Consider the following 14,245-nt stretch of genomic DNA (forward strand, 5'->3'; position numbering starts at 1 on the left):
CGTACTCAGACTAAGCTCCTCTCTCTAGAACCTACAATCATCATTCCTAATTATCTTGGGATATCGTTTTCAATATTTCTCAGATCGTCTTGAACTTTCTGAATACAACAGAAGAAACGTCAGTGTAGGAGGTTTGTAAGTGGGAGATCGCTAGTTCGAATACTTCTTACTTCTACTTCTTATTTGTTAGAAAGAAATTCAGTAGTAATGTATGGGCTTCCAATCCCGTCTACCACTCTCCAGGAAGACTAAAAACACCATACCAACCCAGCTAAAAGAAGAAACTGTTCACTCAATCGTCGGGGGCAGATTGGTTTGATGGCGTGAGGGTGGATGCAATATTTCTGCTAGGTATTCAAAAATGGAGGGCAGCAGCTGCAGAAGAGAAGTCTAATAGACTTTGCTACATGAGGTTTTTGACATCACGTTGGATTGTTGCCACGAATGATGATATGATGTTGATGAACGTCAATAACCCTGAAAAATGATTGTATCTTGGACATTTCCTGGCTTGCACCAATCCAAGGACTCTGAACACCTTTTCCACTGGATGGTTTTCTTATTAGATTATAAAATACTTACAAGCTTAAACAAGTTAAAACAATAGTTACAAGTTAAAACAAGCTTAAAAGCGAATCTAAAAAAAACAACTCCTGCTCTAAGTGTAACTAACTGAAGTAATTTTTTAATTTTTAATGATTATTTTGGTTTTAGACCGTTGTTAATTGATGATTTTGGGAATATTGAGGTGCGGTCAATCAATAAATTCAAACACAAATTTTGTTTCATCTCACCAACATTTAGATAGGTAAATATACCGAAATTATCTAGAAATTAAAAAAAAAAATTGAAAAAAATTATAGTGAAAAATGTGGAGTTTAACTTTATTAGCTATTTATATTAGTGTAATATTTCCTTCGTACAGACCCTGAAGATGGTAATAGATTTACCGAAACGTTGGTGAGATGAAACAAAATTTGTGTTTGAATTTATTTGATTGACCGCACCTCAATACTCCCCAAAATTATTAATTTTTAATAATAGCTTTTCCGTGGGAAGGGATTGGCTGAGTGGTTAGCGAATACTGGATTCCAACACGGAGATCGCAGGTTCGAATCCAGCTGCTGACCCTTAGATTTTCTCTTCCTGGGACCTACTTACAGCTCACTGTCCGGTAATGGACATGTTTTCTGTGAAGAGAGAACACTATCCGGACTGAAAAAAGCTTCTAGCGCCAATTACTTCAGATGTTGAACCCTTAATTAAAAAATTAAAAAAAAAAAAAAATAATCACTCCTGCTTACAAGTTAAAGCTTATTAACACCACCAAACCATCAAGTTTATGTAAAAGGTTTTTTAAGATGAAAGAGTAATGAAGTTACACAGGTTTTACTATTTTTAATCATGATATAAATTAATGACCAAAACCCTTATCTCCTGCTGCAATGAAAGTAGTATAAAAAGATTAAAACAAGCCTAGGGTTGGGTCTAAAGTGAAAAAGGTTGAACTAATTAGTATAAATTAGGTGTACAAAGGAGCAGAAGGATTGAGATGAATCTTGGTTGTACTAGGCTGCAGCTCTCTGAAGAAGCCCTCAATTCCTAGGTTTTCTTTGAACCATTTTAGGTATTCACCTTTACTCGGCAATTCTAGGTTAGGATTTAATTCCCTCTCTAGTATACAAAAGAGCCTTGTATTTAAATAATTATAGCAACATGATTTTAGTTTCAAAAGAAGAGCTTATAAATATTTACCCTTTATTCGCTCGGTACTTCTTTTTCGGATAAATTTTTTGAATAAATAATAAATCCATTTGGCACATGTTGTTTTCAGCTTAATGCATTTGTATTTTTTCAATCTGACAGAATACATATATTTGTTCGGAGGAAAAACATTAATGCCCTCTTCTGTACACGGTATACTCTGCAGTTATCCCAAATGACATAAACTATGCAAATGATATTGGCTGAACCTTTCTTTTCATTCTCATATATTTTTTTAAGCTCTGTTGTCGTCCGCTAACTTGGATAGTACTTACTTACTTACTCAAGGGCTATAACGGTCCATGAAGGACCCGAGCCTCAGCCACTACAGCTCTCCACCTACCTCTTGCCGACGTTCTCCATCTCTGCTGACTGCAAGGGCTTCCAAATCATCCTGCACGTCGGTCAACCATCCTAGTCGAGGCTTACCCCTCGGCCTTTTTCCACCAGGATGTCCATATAGAGCTTTTCTGGGTCCTCTCCACTCGGTGCAAATGTCCCAGCCATCGTAGTCTACCAGACTTTATAGTGGCTACTATATCAGGCTCGCCGAACAGTTCAACGACTCCTCGATTCGTCCTGATTTTATTGCCAGGTCCGTACAGGTCCGAAAATCCTTCATAATACTTTACGTTCCCACCTGCACAACCATTGTTCGTCCGCTTTGGTTAATACCTATGTTTCCGAACCGTAGGTAACGTTTGGACGCAGGTTAGTCTGGTATATTCTTATCTTTATAGCTCGGGACAAGTTCTTCCTTTTAAAAACTGGCTGCAGCGCCCAAAGACATCATTGGATAGTATACCTATGAAAAATATAAGTCTTGGAACGTACATTCACGACTTGAAAGTGAGTGTATCAAAAATACTCCTAGTCAGAGAGCAGTAAACGTCGCTATCATTAAATAATTCAGAAATTAACTCATTTCCACATACTCCGTACTTATTAAACCGATTTAGACATCCGGTTCTAGACTTTAGGATTGCACCAAGCGTTTCGCCATCAATCCCTTCTAAACATTACCATTCAGAATGTTCCGCACAATCATTAACGTTCGGTTCTAAGTATCCAACCACAACGTTCATACCAGAAACTCAACAATACTTTTCCTTGGACCCAAAACTTCTTGCCGGCCTCTCAGTTCCTGTTAACTCTCCCAGAGTGGTAAAGCTCTTCCTCACCTCTTCTAGTTCTGATGACAGTGTGCGACTAATTATAATTGCTACTAAAATGATAATTATTTCTGACAATGGTCCATTACTGCTGATATAAATTTCAATTTAAAAAAAAATCATAATTTGTTTAATTAAGTCGCATTAATAACTGAGGTTACAGGCGGACGGAGTATCTTTTTCTTCTTTATGGATAGGTCGCTTTCTCGAAAACGCTGATCTGTAAACTTTTTATATTGATTAGGCTTCTCTGTAAGGTTACCTCTTAGTGTAATGGACAAACTGTAAACTGGTGAGAAAGCTCCTATTAATGAGTTAGAAGCTTGAGGAGAGAACTAAAAGGAAGTCGTATGGGTGCCATATTATTTTAGTTTTTCCTACTCAATGTTGCAGCATCAAGTAACTTAAATTTCTAGGTGTGATACTCTTCAAAGGTACGAGGAGGGGATATGAACTGAAATTTCTTGATGTTAAGCACTTACTTAAAAAATTTCCAGCTCATATCCTTCTTCCGTATACTCGTAATATTTCTGGAAAACTAATTCCCTCTTCAAGAAGAAGAAGAAGAAGAAGCTTAACATATTCCAGGGGAGCTTTGTTACCCCTTAAATCGAGAATTATGAATGAATGAATGGATACATTACCAGTCGCAATGTAGATCTGGATAAAAAACATAATAACGAATAAACCGCTGAAATTTAAGTGGATAATGATTTCTGCTATGAAATTTCATTGTTAACGAAGTATGAACTTATAACTGGCTTTTGGGAAACATAATGGATCTACAAAAAAAATGAATTCAAACATAAAACATGCAGAGGAGACTGGTGTATTTGTTTTGTAGCATTGGACGGTGATTTCACGGTCGTTGTTACATTAAAATACTACACCGAATGTAGGGAAAATAATTTTAAACTGGCTGTTTACTTTATTATAAACCAGAGTTCGCTTAATGTGAAGTGGAAAAGGAAGCGAGCAGAACACAAAACATTGCCATAAAAGAGATAAAGTACCACTTCGCTTGGAGAATAAAGTGCTGAGTTTGTGTGTATGTAGACTGATAATAAATATAGAGTTGTAATCTAACTTGTTCTGTAATGAGTGGGGAATTGAAATACAGTTTTTTTGCAGGAAACATGGAGATATTTCGCAATGAAGTAGACAGTGGCTTCGCAATTAAAACAAATCCTTTCATAGAGCGTGCAAAAAGATATTATTAAACAACTTATGAAGTCTTTGGATTGATATTGTCTGTATTTAATGAGAGGCTTGACTCTAATATTTGCTGCGTTTTCTATCATAATAATCAATTGCGCTTCATGTTTCCTTAAACAAAATAAATAAATATAAATTTTAATGAAATACCCGTTAAAAATATAATTTCATAAACTTGGTAGAGTTGAAATTCTCTTCGAAGTTAAATACTACTAATATTTCGCCAACCTAAGCTGAACTCTTAAAAGAATATTACTAAATTATCGATATATGTATTTTCATTTTCTCTTACAACTGGCAATCGATTGGATTTTCTATTTTGAATTTCACCGGAAATCTTTTTTTCAGGCCTTTTCACTCAAAAAAGTTTATTTATTAATTTTTAATTTAGGTTAGATAACACTTGTGGTCAGGTAATTAAAAACAAAAAAAAAATAATTAAAAATTAAATTTGATATTCGAATCTAAACAACCAGTCGTCACTAAGCTCCTGATTAAAATTAACCAACTTTTTTACTGAATCATTTTTATTTGTTGTTATTTTTTATTTAACTTTTTCGGGAATAAGTTTAAACGATTATCTTTATTCTGCGTAACTGCTGATTGGTTACATGTAGAGCTATAACTTGTATAACTTCCTAAGGCAGTTGTAGAGGTTACTCTTCCCTCCATCGAAGTATTTTACGAGATAAAAAGCTTGAAAGTTGGGTTCCTCACACATTAAACGACCGCCAAAAAGATCAGCGGTATGAAATTTATGCTGCACTTCTTTGCCGAAACAACAGCGATCCTTTTCTGTCCAGAATTGTGACTTGCGATGAAAAGTAGATCCTCTGCGACAACAGCAGACGCTCTGAACAATGGCTTGACAAAGGAGAAGCAGCACTACATTTTCCAAAGCCCCCAAATCATCAAAAAAAAAAAAAAAAAGGTGATGGTTACTGTTTGGGGGGCTTCATTCTGTCTGATTCATTACAGCTTCTTGGATCCTGGCGAAACCATCAATGCCGAATCATATTGTAACCAAATTGACGTAATGCATCAAGAAATTGGCAATAATGAAGCCATCTTTAGTCAATTGAAAGGGGGGCCCTATTCTGTTGCATGACAACACTCACTGACTCACTCAAGAGCTATAACGGTCCATGAAGGACCCGAGCCTCAGCCACTACAGCTCTCCACCTCTCTCTATTTCTTGCCGACGTCCTCCATCTCTGATGACCAAGGGCTTCCAAATCTTCCTGCACGTCGGTCAACCATCCTAGTCGAGGCCTACCCCTCGGCCTTTTTCCACCAGGGTGTCCATATAAAGCTTTCCTGGGACCTCTCGTCTCCTCCATTCGGTGCAAATGTCCCAGCCATCGTAGTCTACCAGACTTTATAGTGGCTACTATATCAGGCTCACCGAACAGTTCAACGACTTCTCGATTCGTCCTGATTCTATAGCCATCCTGCGTCCTTACAGGTCCGAAAATCCTTCTTAACACTTTTCTTTCCCACCTGCACAACCTTTGTTCGTCCGCTTTGGTTAATACCCACGCTTCCGAACCGTAGGTAACGATTGGACGCAGGGTAGTCTGGTATATTCTTAACTTTACGGCTCGGGACAAGCATTTCCTTTTGAAAACTGGCTGCAGCGCCCAGAGACATCTGTTACCGGCTGCGATTCTCTCGCAAATATCTTCTCTAACACTGTTATTAGAGGTTAAAACTGCCCCCAAGTATTTAAATTCTTTAACCCCTTCAAAAGAATATTCCCCCACTCGTAGGTTCCGGAATATTCTTCTTCTTCTCGTATTGACCATATACTTGGTTTTTTCGCTATTAACCTCTAAACCGAATTCCTTCGCAGCCATGAGCTGGATGTTGCATGACAACGCTCGGCCACATATCTCACCGTTTGACTTCCCGAAAATTGTGGAGCTTGGCTATGAGACTCTGCCACACCCTACACACCGGACCTCTCGCCTACTGATTACCATTTTTTTTAGACACCTGGACCGCTATTTACAAAATAAAAAATTTATTGACCAAAGAACATTAGAAAATGAGTTTACAGAATTTATAAATTCTAAGGATTCAATATTCAAATCTATCTCCTTTTCTATTTGCTCTTTTTGGAACCTTATCTTGTAAATTATTGTTCGTTTACAAGAAACTACTTCGTGGAATCGGACGACGATCTACCAAGTGTTCGCCATTCCAACACACTTACACGTTTCAATACAAATCGAGATACCAAGATCGCTTCTGCTTTGGGGTAACTTTCGCTCGATGCATCAAATGAGCCGTTCGCTGCACAAATCGATTATCTCCACTTTTTTTGAAATATCTGTCACATTGTTTCGGTAGCATCTTCGGTTTATATTACATAAACTAAAATCACCTTGCTCCAATCATTTCTTAAATAACAGAATTTACTGTATGGATAAAATTTAATTTCTTATTTTGAATAGATATTGCTGGACAAGTTAGATGGCGATCAGTATTGGAGTATTGAGAATAATGGTCGAGACTACTCGAGAAAGGTGAAACTTACTAATTAGCCGATAAGTGAAGTAGCAGATAAAACCCAAACCGAAACTAATCTATTTCTGTTTGGGGGTTTAGACGATAAATGCTGAATTCTTGATTGGATCTTTACAGGCCTCAAAAAGGAGTGATTATTATTCTCATTATTATTATTACTGTATTTGGCATAGGTATTCACCTCACAACCTTCAACACTTCAAACATTAATTAGGCCAAAAAGGGAAGTTGAAGAATTGTGGCAGTAAATCTCACCTGACTAGAAGTTTTCTGTCACGAATATAGTATACTCATGGCGAATAAATGGATTAGAGTCTCTGTGGAGGAGTGGTGTCTGCAGCAGGACTGAGAAGCTACACTACAGAACATTAAGAAGGATATGCCAGACTGACAGACTCCAAACTAAGAGTTGGAAGGCCATTAATATAAACAATTGATAATCTATGTCAGAAATGAATGATGGATATCAGCTGTTGAAGAGGCCAAGGGCAGCCTCTTGCGTGCCTCTAGTGGAGTAAATAAACTTGTATGCCTCACACAGAGGTTGAGATCTCCTAACATAGAAGATCATCTTTCTTCGCTGCCTCAATGGATTTTTTTTGTTGTTGTCATCAATCGTAAGTAATATTAAAAAAAAACACTATCCATTATTTTGTAATCCAGCTAAATATTACTTGGTATGATAACCTGCAAAGATTTAAACAAACTATTTACCACACAAGTGCAAGAAGAAGAGCAAAAGGGAATACTTAAAGAGTAAAGTTAAGCCGTTAAAAATGGCCGTCAGTTTATCGACCAGCAAGGTGTTGAAACTTGAAGAAAAAAGAAAAAGAATTCCTTCATCATCTTGTCATTTCGGCTCTCTTAATTCACCTTCCTCAGAGGATGTGAATAATGAAAACAGATTAATTTACTTTATTTTTCTAGAATACTGGACCACTATTTGATATTTAAAAAAAGTTACGAGAAATAGAGTAAACAACCAAAAATTCCGGCTTTGATAGGTTACAAGAAGGGAGATGGCATCTTATTTGTAGTTCATCTTTATCTCTCTTTTTAGTATTTAAAAACTTTTCTAACTCCTTTTTAACCCTGTACCAAACAAAACGACCAATGAAGAAACTAAAAAATTATTACAATTATGTTTATTTAAAACTTTTATAGAAGATAACTACTCCTTAGCAAAATATAGTGTTTTGAAAGTTAAGAAAGTTTGAGCAATTTGTGTGTAGATAATAACAGTCTCAATAAAATTGAGTTAAATGTTTATCTTCTGACTTGAGGAGTCGTATTCTAGTAATTAATGGACATAGACTCCGCTTTAGAACGGTCTAACAACACAAAACTAGTTCAATTCCGTTACACTTACAATACACAAAACTTTATTTAAGAAAACTATTTCTATTTGATTTTATTACAGTTAAGATTTATTTTTTAAATTCTCTTGATGGTTGCAAAAAATTCGTTACAAAATCTTAATTAAAACTTAAACTTACATAATCCTAAAAGATACTCCTACAGTTTCAGTAAAGTAACCATGGAAACGACCCTTTCAGTAATTATAAAAAGTGGTTACACAATTTTTCTTCAAAAATCTAGAAATTTTACCGAAATGAATTACGTCACCAAAACAAACTCGTTAGGCTTCACAAATGAATGTTTAGAACTTAAACCTTAATGTTTTTTAGGATGAAAAAATAATTGCTATTTCAGTCTTGATATATTTGTTCTGCCGAGCTTTCGACCTAGGGACTAGATCATCTTCAGGGTTGTGTAACATGTTTACAGATTGTTAACAATGATTCTGTTAAAATGAATATGAATATTATAATGAAAGTTACAAAAATTATTTACCTAGTTTACAAAGTAATATTTTTATATTTCAGGGTTGGTGTGTCTTCTGTCTTGTCTGTTCATGGACTGAGTGTGATCGGTCTGTGTGTGATATGTGTTAGGTTGTGTGGAAGTCAGTGTTGCCAATGGTCAAGTATTTTGTAATAAGTTTGCGAATATGTTGTTTAAATTGTTCGTGTCTGTTTTGAAATTTAAACTGTTTTCTGTCTTAGCTATGTATATCATCTCTAGAACTTTCCTTTTTTGTGTGTTGGTTTCTGATTTAAGTATCTTTGTGTTTGAGAAATCGAAAGTGTGATGATTTTCTGTGCTGTGTAATAATTTTTGTAACTTTCATTATATTATACATATTCATTTTAATAGAATCATTGTTAACAATCTGTAAACATGTTCCACAGCCTTGAAGATGACCTAGTCCCTAGGTCGAAAGCTCGGCAGAATAAATATATCAAGACTGAAAAGGCAATTATTTTTTCATCCTATAGTAACTATGAATCAATCACCAAAAAGAATGAACAACAATTAATGTTTTTACTTTGTTTTTATTTTGAAAGGTGCGTAACATCGAAGGTCCTTTGCACCTGAACTGTACTGGAGAATAGACACTTTACTATGTTACTTGATTTACCTTAACATCTAATCTTGTCGAAACTAACCATTGGTTGCCCTAACTCTTTCCTTTAAACCTAACTAGCTAATGTTGGAGGTGGAGTACTCGATATTCCTCGCACCCCTTAGAGATCTAACCTAAATTTTAAAATCACCTATTTACGCACAATTTATATACACACTCATCCTAATAAGTACAACCTTAATGTTTAATAACATAACTGACATATAAAGTTAAGAAGGCGCCACGGGAGCAGAGCGGTTTAGAGACGATGCCTGGAAAGCTAATTTTTATTGTGGTACTGGGTTCGATTTCCGGTCTAGTCCTTAGATTTTATTTAATAGTTTATATGAGATCTTTATTGCAAAGTATGTTTGCTAGTCGCCTTTGTCCAAGACACCTAATTGGTGGTTGGACGTAAAACCTGTCTGAAAAAATAGGGATTTCATTTCTTTATAGAAAAGTTAAGACACCCCCAAAATGTTTAAATTTTAAGATAGAAGCGGTTTAAGAAAACGAGTCCAAGGATTGTGTTGAAAATTTGCCAAAATCATACTTATTCGATAGTTTGATAGATGCTCCTACAGTAAGTTTCCTAGCAACGAAAAGGAAAGAGAATCTGCTAGATCCTGATAATTCATTAAGCCAGATCAGTGAAAGATGCTGTACAAGTGAAAGCCAAGTACTTCTCAATAACTTGATAAATAAATCTCTCGTGATAGATGAATATCTGATAAAGTTCTCAAATGAATCAAGCGTTGTGCGTGCAATGACGGTTGAAATCAACGATGAACTTAGATGAGCTTAGTCCTACATTTTTCGAAATTAATTAGTAAGGATGATGTTAAATAATTAGCTCATTAAGATTTACTGCAAGTATGGTGAATTTTTGTTAAATATAAAATAAAAATTTTAATGTATACTGCATAAAAAGTATAAATAATTGGATGAAGAAGAATTAAAAACCTTTCATTTTAATTATGTTCTAAGATTAGAATTAATTTTCATTCATTTATTTTTTAAATAATTTAATTTGTTGTTAAATCACGACTATTTAATTTTAATCTTAGTTAACAAAAAAGATAATTATCAATAATTAACCTTATTTTTTCTTTTTCATTCTATTTTTTTCATTCATTTTTTTCTTTTACTTTACTATTTAGAAAAACAGTCGCGTGAAATACGAATCAAATCCATTTCAGGTTTTTATATAAAACACTGTAATTAATTAATATAAAAACAGAATTGTAGTCTACATATGGACCCGAAATAATCTGTAATAATTCTGTTGGAGTAGTAAATATTGTGAATGTATGACGGTTGTATAAAATAAAGAGTTTAATAAGTGAATGAAAATGCTGAAAAACGGTGGCGATGCGATTGAGTTGGCGTTGTAGGAAATAAGCTCCATTGAGGAAGTCAAGGCACCTGCAGAGGATTTCCAAGTGTCTCCTCTATTTGAGCCAGATAGAGTTAGAAATAAGGAAAGATCTTTAAGCGTTGGCTTCATGAAGCCCAGTTTGGTATCACTGGTATCACCTAAATGATTGTAAAGAGAGATAGAAGTACAGAAAAAAATGGCTGAAAGTCTCTAGTAAGCCCCAGAATCTGTTCTATAGAAGTGTCACAGCGATTGTAAATATCGGAAGAAAACGAATAATTTAAAATTAAATTAAGCAAAGATATAAATATGAGTCTGATCAAATTTCAGTTAACTCAAAAAGTCAATAATTAATTAAATATTGATATTACCTGCCAAATTCCCGGCGGACCACATTTCTTATCTTTTTGCAAACTGGTCACTAGACTTTTATCGTGGAGCGTTAAAAAACCACGGTCCACCATGAAGTCAAAATCAACGGCACCCGGTACTCGCTGTTTGCCTCCAGGGGGCAATTTAGCCGCAACATATCGTCCCTCAGCAGCGATCACTAGCGTAGCAGTTGTACATTTTGGATCTGAGAAGAAACGAAATTCAGCATGCCACGTGCGGCCTGCAAACATACAAAAATTTAAAATGATACAAAACCAATTAGAAGTCAATAAATTATATTTAATCAAAATAAATAATTGTATTTAAGTTCAGATTGGACATTTATATATATTGGAATCCAGAAAAAGAGATGTAATTTGCAGCTATAACCTTGCAATAGTAAGTATTGTTATTTGCTGAAATAGGTTGTTATATTTAAAACATTTATGATTGACGGTAGAATTCAAAATTAAATTATTCTTTGAAATATTTAGAATGAATTAACAATACAATTTCCTTAACAATTAATCACTACACGTCTTGACATCAACGAGACGAACAGAATGTATGTAAGTTCCAAAAAAAAGGATCCGTTTTAATATCAACATCTACTTGTAACAGATATTTTAAATCAGCTGTCAAAAAATTATGAACATTAATTACAATAACTATGGATAATTGATAAACACGCATACTGAAGGCAAGTTCCAACCAAATTCTCAGGCAAATAAAACTCCAAAAAGGCTGGAAAGAATGAAGAACATCACGGCCATGGGCTAAAATTTTAACTATTATTTCGCAATATATCAACTAAAAATTTCTCATCTTGGAACGAAAATATTTTAATGCAAACTAGTGCATCAGAAGATAGAGCGGAGTCTGACAGAAGTATAAATGGGTTTTGAAGACATGTTTGTACAGCACACTTTTTTCAGTACTTTATTAGGTATTATTGAATTATAAAGTAAAGGCGCAGATTTGAAATGTGTTAGCTAGGTTGCTTTCAAAAAATTAAAGTTTTTTGCGTGCGATTTACTCCCGACAAGAGCCATATGGTCACCACTTGATACAGTACGCAGATTTTTTTTTTTTTAATTGTTTTTTAAACTCACATTTTAACATGTTTAGTTTGGTCAGTTGTAGAGGATAAATGGCTATTACTCAGACCATAACGTCTTTCTTGATTTAGTGGCGTTTATGTTCTGTAAGAGTAGTTTGGTGACAGAGTATTAAGGGTGTACTCTAAGATTCCCTCCAAACAAAACTACTGGAGAAGTAGCCTTGAGAGATCCGAGAGGAAATTTTATTAAGGAACTCTGGTACTTTATAAAGTTTGTTTCGACTTTAGTCTGTGCACAAATCAAAAGTTTTCCGGATGATTCATTTAAGAAAGCGGAAACTGTAGATGCTTTCATTAAAATGAAAGTTCTAGAACCAGAGTGACTAAAATTTTCTAAACTTTCATTGGAGCAGACGAAGGGAGGAAATAGCTGAGCATCTGCTCATCAGAGCTGATAACTAATTCATAGATGAAATTAAAATATCTAAACAGCAAGCAATTAAAACAGCCTGTGGTTACGTATGGTTGTGAAAGTTGGGTACTTACAAAAGCTACCGAAAAACTTCTCAATATATGGGAAAGTAAAGTAGTTCTCAATATATTTGGGCCTGCCAGCGAAAATGGGCGCTGGAGAATTAGACAAAATGAAAAACTTCGGCAGAGTTTCGGGGAACCAGATCTGGTATCTTTTGTGAGAAAGAACCTAAGGTGGCTTGGACATGTCGAAAGAATGCCAGAAAATAGGATTCCAAGGAAACTTGTGGAAGGAAAGCCAGGAAGAAGCAGAGGGAGGCCTCGTATGAGATGGTTAGATGGTGTGGAGGAAGTGGTGTTAGGAGATGGCAGAGGTACGCCTATGACAAAGCGGAATGGCAAAACATAGTGGAGGAGGCCCAGGTCCTTGTAGGGGCCGTAGCGCCATCGGGTAGTTAGGTAGGTAAACAGCAAGCAATATGGGCAATACTTTTTTTTAAATTGAGGTTATCTGGTTAAACCTCCGAGGTCTAGGAGAACCAGGTTTTTAGAAATTTTGAACGCGGCCTCCAAAAACCAGGCGGACATGGTACAAGGCACCACGGTAGCGTAACGGTTAGGGGCAAGGCCCGCAAATCTATGATGCATAACGGTATATGCCTTGGATTTTAACAGTTAATATGATTAATTTATTGCAAAGTATGTATTTATTTATTGCTTGTCGCCTCCGTCCACGACACTTAAATATGGAAGTTGGGAGTAAAGGCCGCCAGCTAATATAGACCACTTTTTCTTGTTACATTAGGGTGTTTGTAAGCCACATGACGTGCCACTACATCGGCTTAGGAACGAATAGCCTGTGTTTTGTTCGGAAGAAAAGGCTACGACATTGCACGTATTCTTCAGTGCGAAAGTCTAGTGTATAACTTGTAAGAGCAATAAACTGAAGACTTCATACTTTGCCCAGGAATGCCCTAACAGAACTAATAGAGGTGGCGATAAACGATCACACAATATCCACATCAAGAATGATTCCCTCAACAAACTAGGTATACTACGTCTCCCCACCTGGTGTGATTAGATAAGTATTTAATTTTTGCATCAAAGCTTGAAGCATAGCAGTTCCTAAAAAATAACAACCATAATGGTTCAACTAAAAAAAAATAAATATAAAAATAACTTCTATATAGTTAAAGAAAATTATTCTACAAAATTAAGAAAATATGAAAATACTTTACAAAATAGAAATGTCACTTTTCGGAGTGGCCATATGGGCACAAGTGACGCTGAACGTTCTGGACGCCCTGTTGAGGTTACTACTCCAGAAATCATTGATAAAATCCATGATATGGTGATGGATGACAGAAGAGTGAAGGTGCGTGAGATTGCTAGTGCTGTGGGCATCTCGAATGAACGGGTACATAATATTTTGCATCAACATTTAGAAGAGAAGACCGAAAACTCGAAGTAAATGCAATCAAGCAATTGGTAAGCTTACCTTGGTGAATATCATTCGTCTTGGACATATTGTAATTATTATAATTCTTAAATGAATGAGAGCCTTTGAGTTGATGAATGGGCCCCAGTATTTCTATGTTCGGCTTATCATTATTTTCTGTAAGAATAGTCTGGTGCCAGTGTAATAAGTAGGGAACGGATTCGTATGTACGTATTTACATATTTTTTTCTAGGCAATTTACAGACGTTTTTCAACTAGAAGTATTCATACTGACACTCTTTAAGCCGTTTGAGTCTACTTTAATTTCACATATTTCCACATATTTGGATGTTATCGCATATTTATACATATTTGA

At 35.4% G+C, this 14,245-nt stretch overlaps 1 protein-coding gene across 3 annotated transcripts in view; it reads right to left on the reverse strand.

Moving 5' to 3' along the window:
- LOC141458594 (protein APCDD1-like) overlaps positions 1-14,245 on the reverse strand; it is a 1,087,769-nt gene that overhangs the window by 7,845 nt on the left and 1,065,679 nt on the right. For all 3 annotated transcript variants that reach the window (XM_074136827.1, XM_074136842.1, XM_074136835.1), the window contains exon 7: positions 10,897-11,138. In XM_074136827.1, coding sequence (XP_073992928.1) covers positions 10,897-11,138 — 242 coding nt within the window. The remainder of the gene's footprint in view (positions 1-10,896; positions 11,139-14,245) is intronic.

The sequence above is a fragment of the Rhodnius prolixus genome, unplaced genomic scaffold, assembly GCF_049639745.1.
Source record: "Rhodnius prolixus isolate KJV_2025 unplaced genomic scaffold, Rpr scaffold_1, whole genome shotgun sequence".
In the NCBI taxonomy this organism is placed as follows: Eukaryota; Metazoa; Arthropoda; class Insecta; order Hemiptera; family Reduviidae; genus Rhodnius; species Rhodnius prolixus.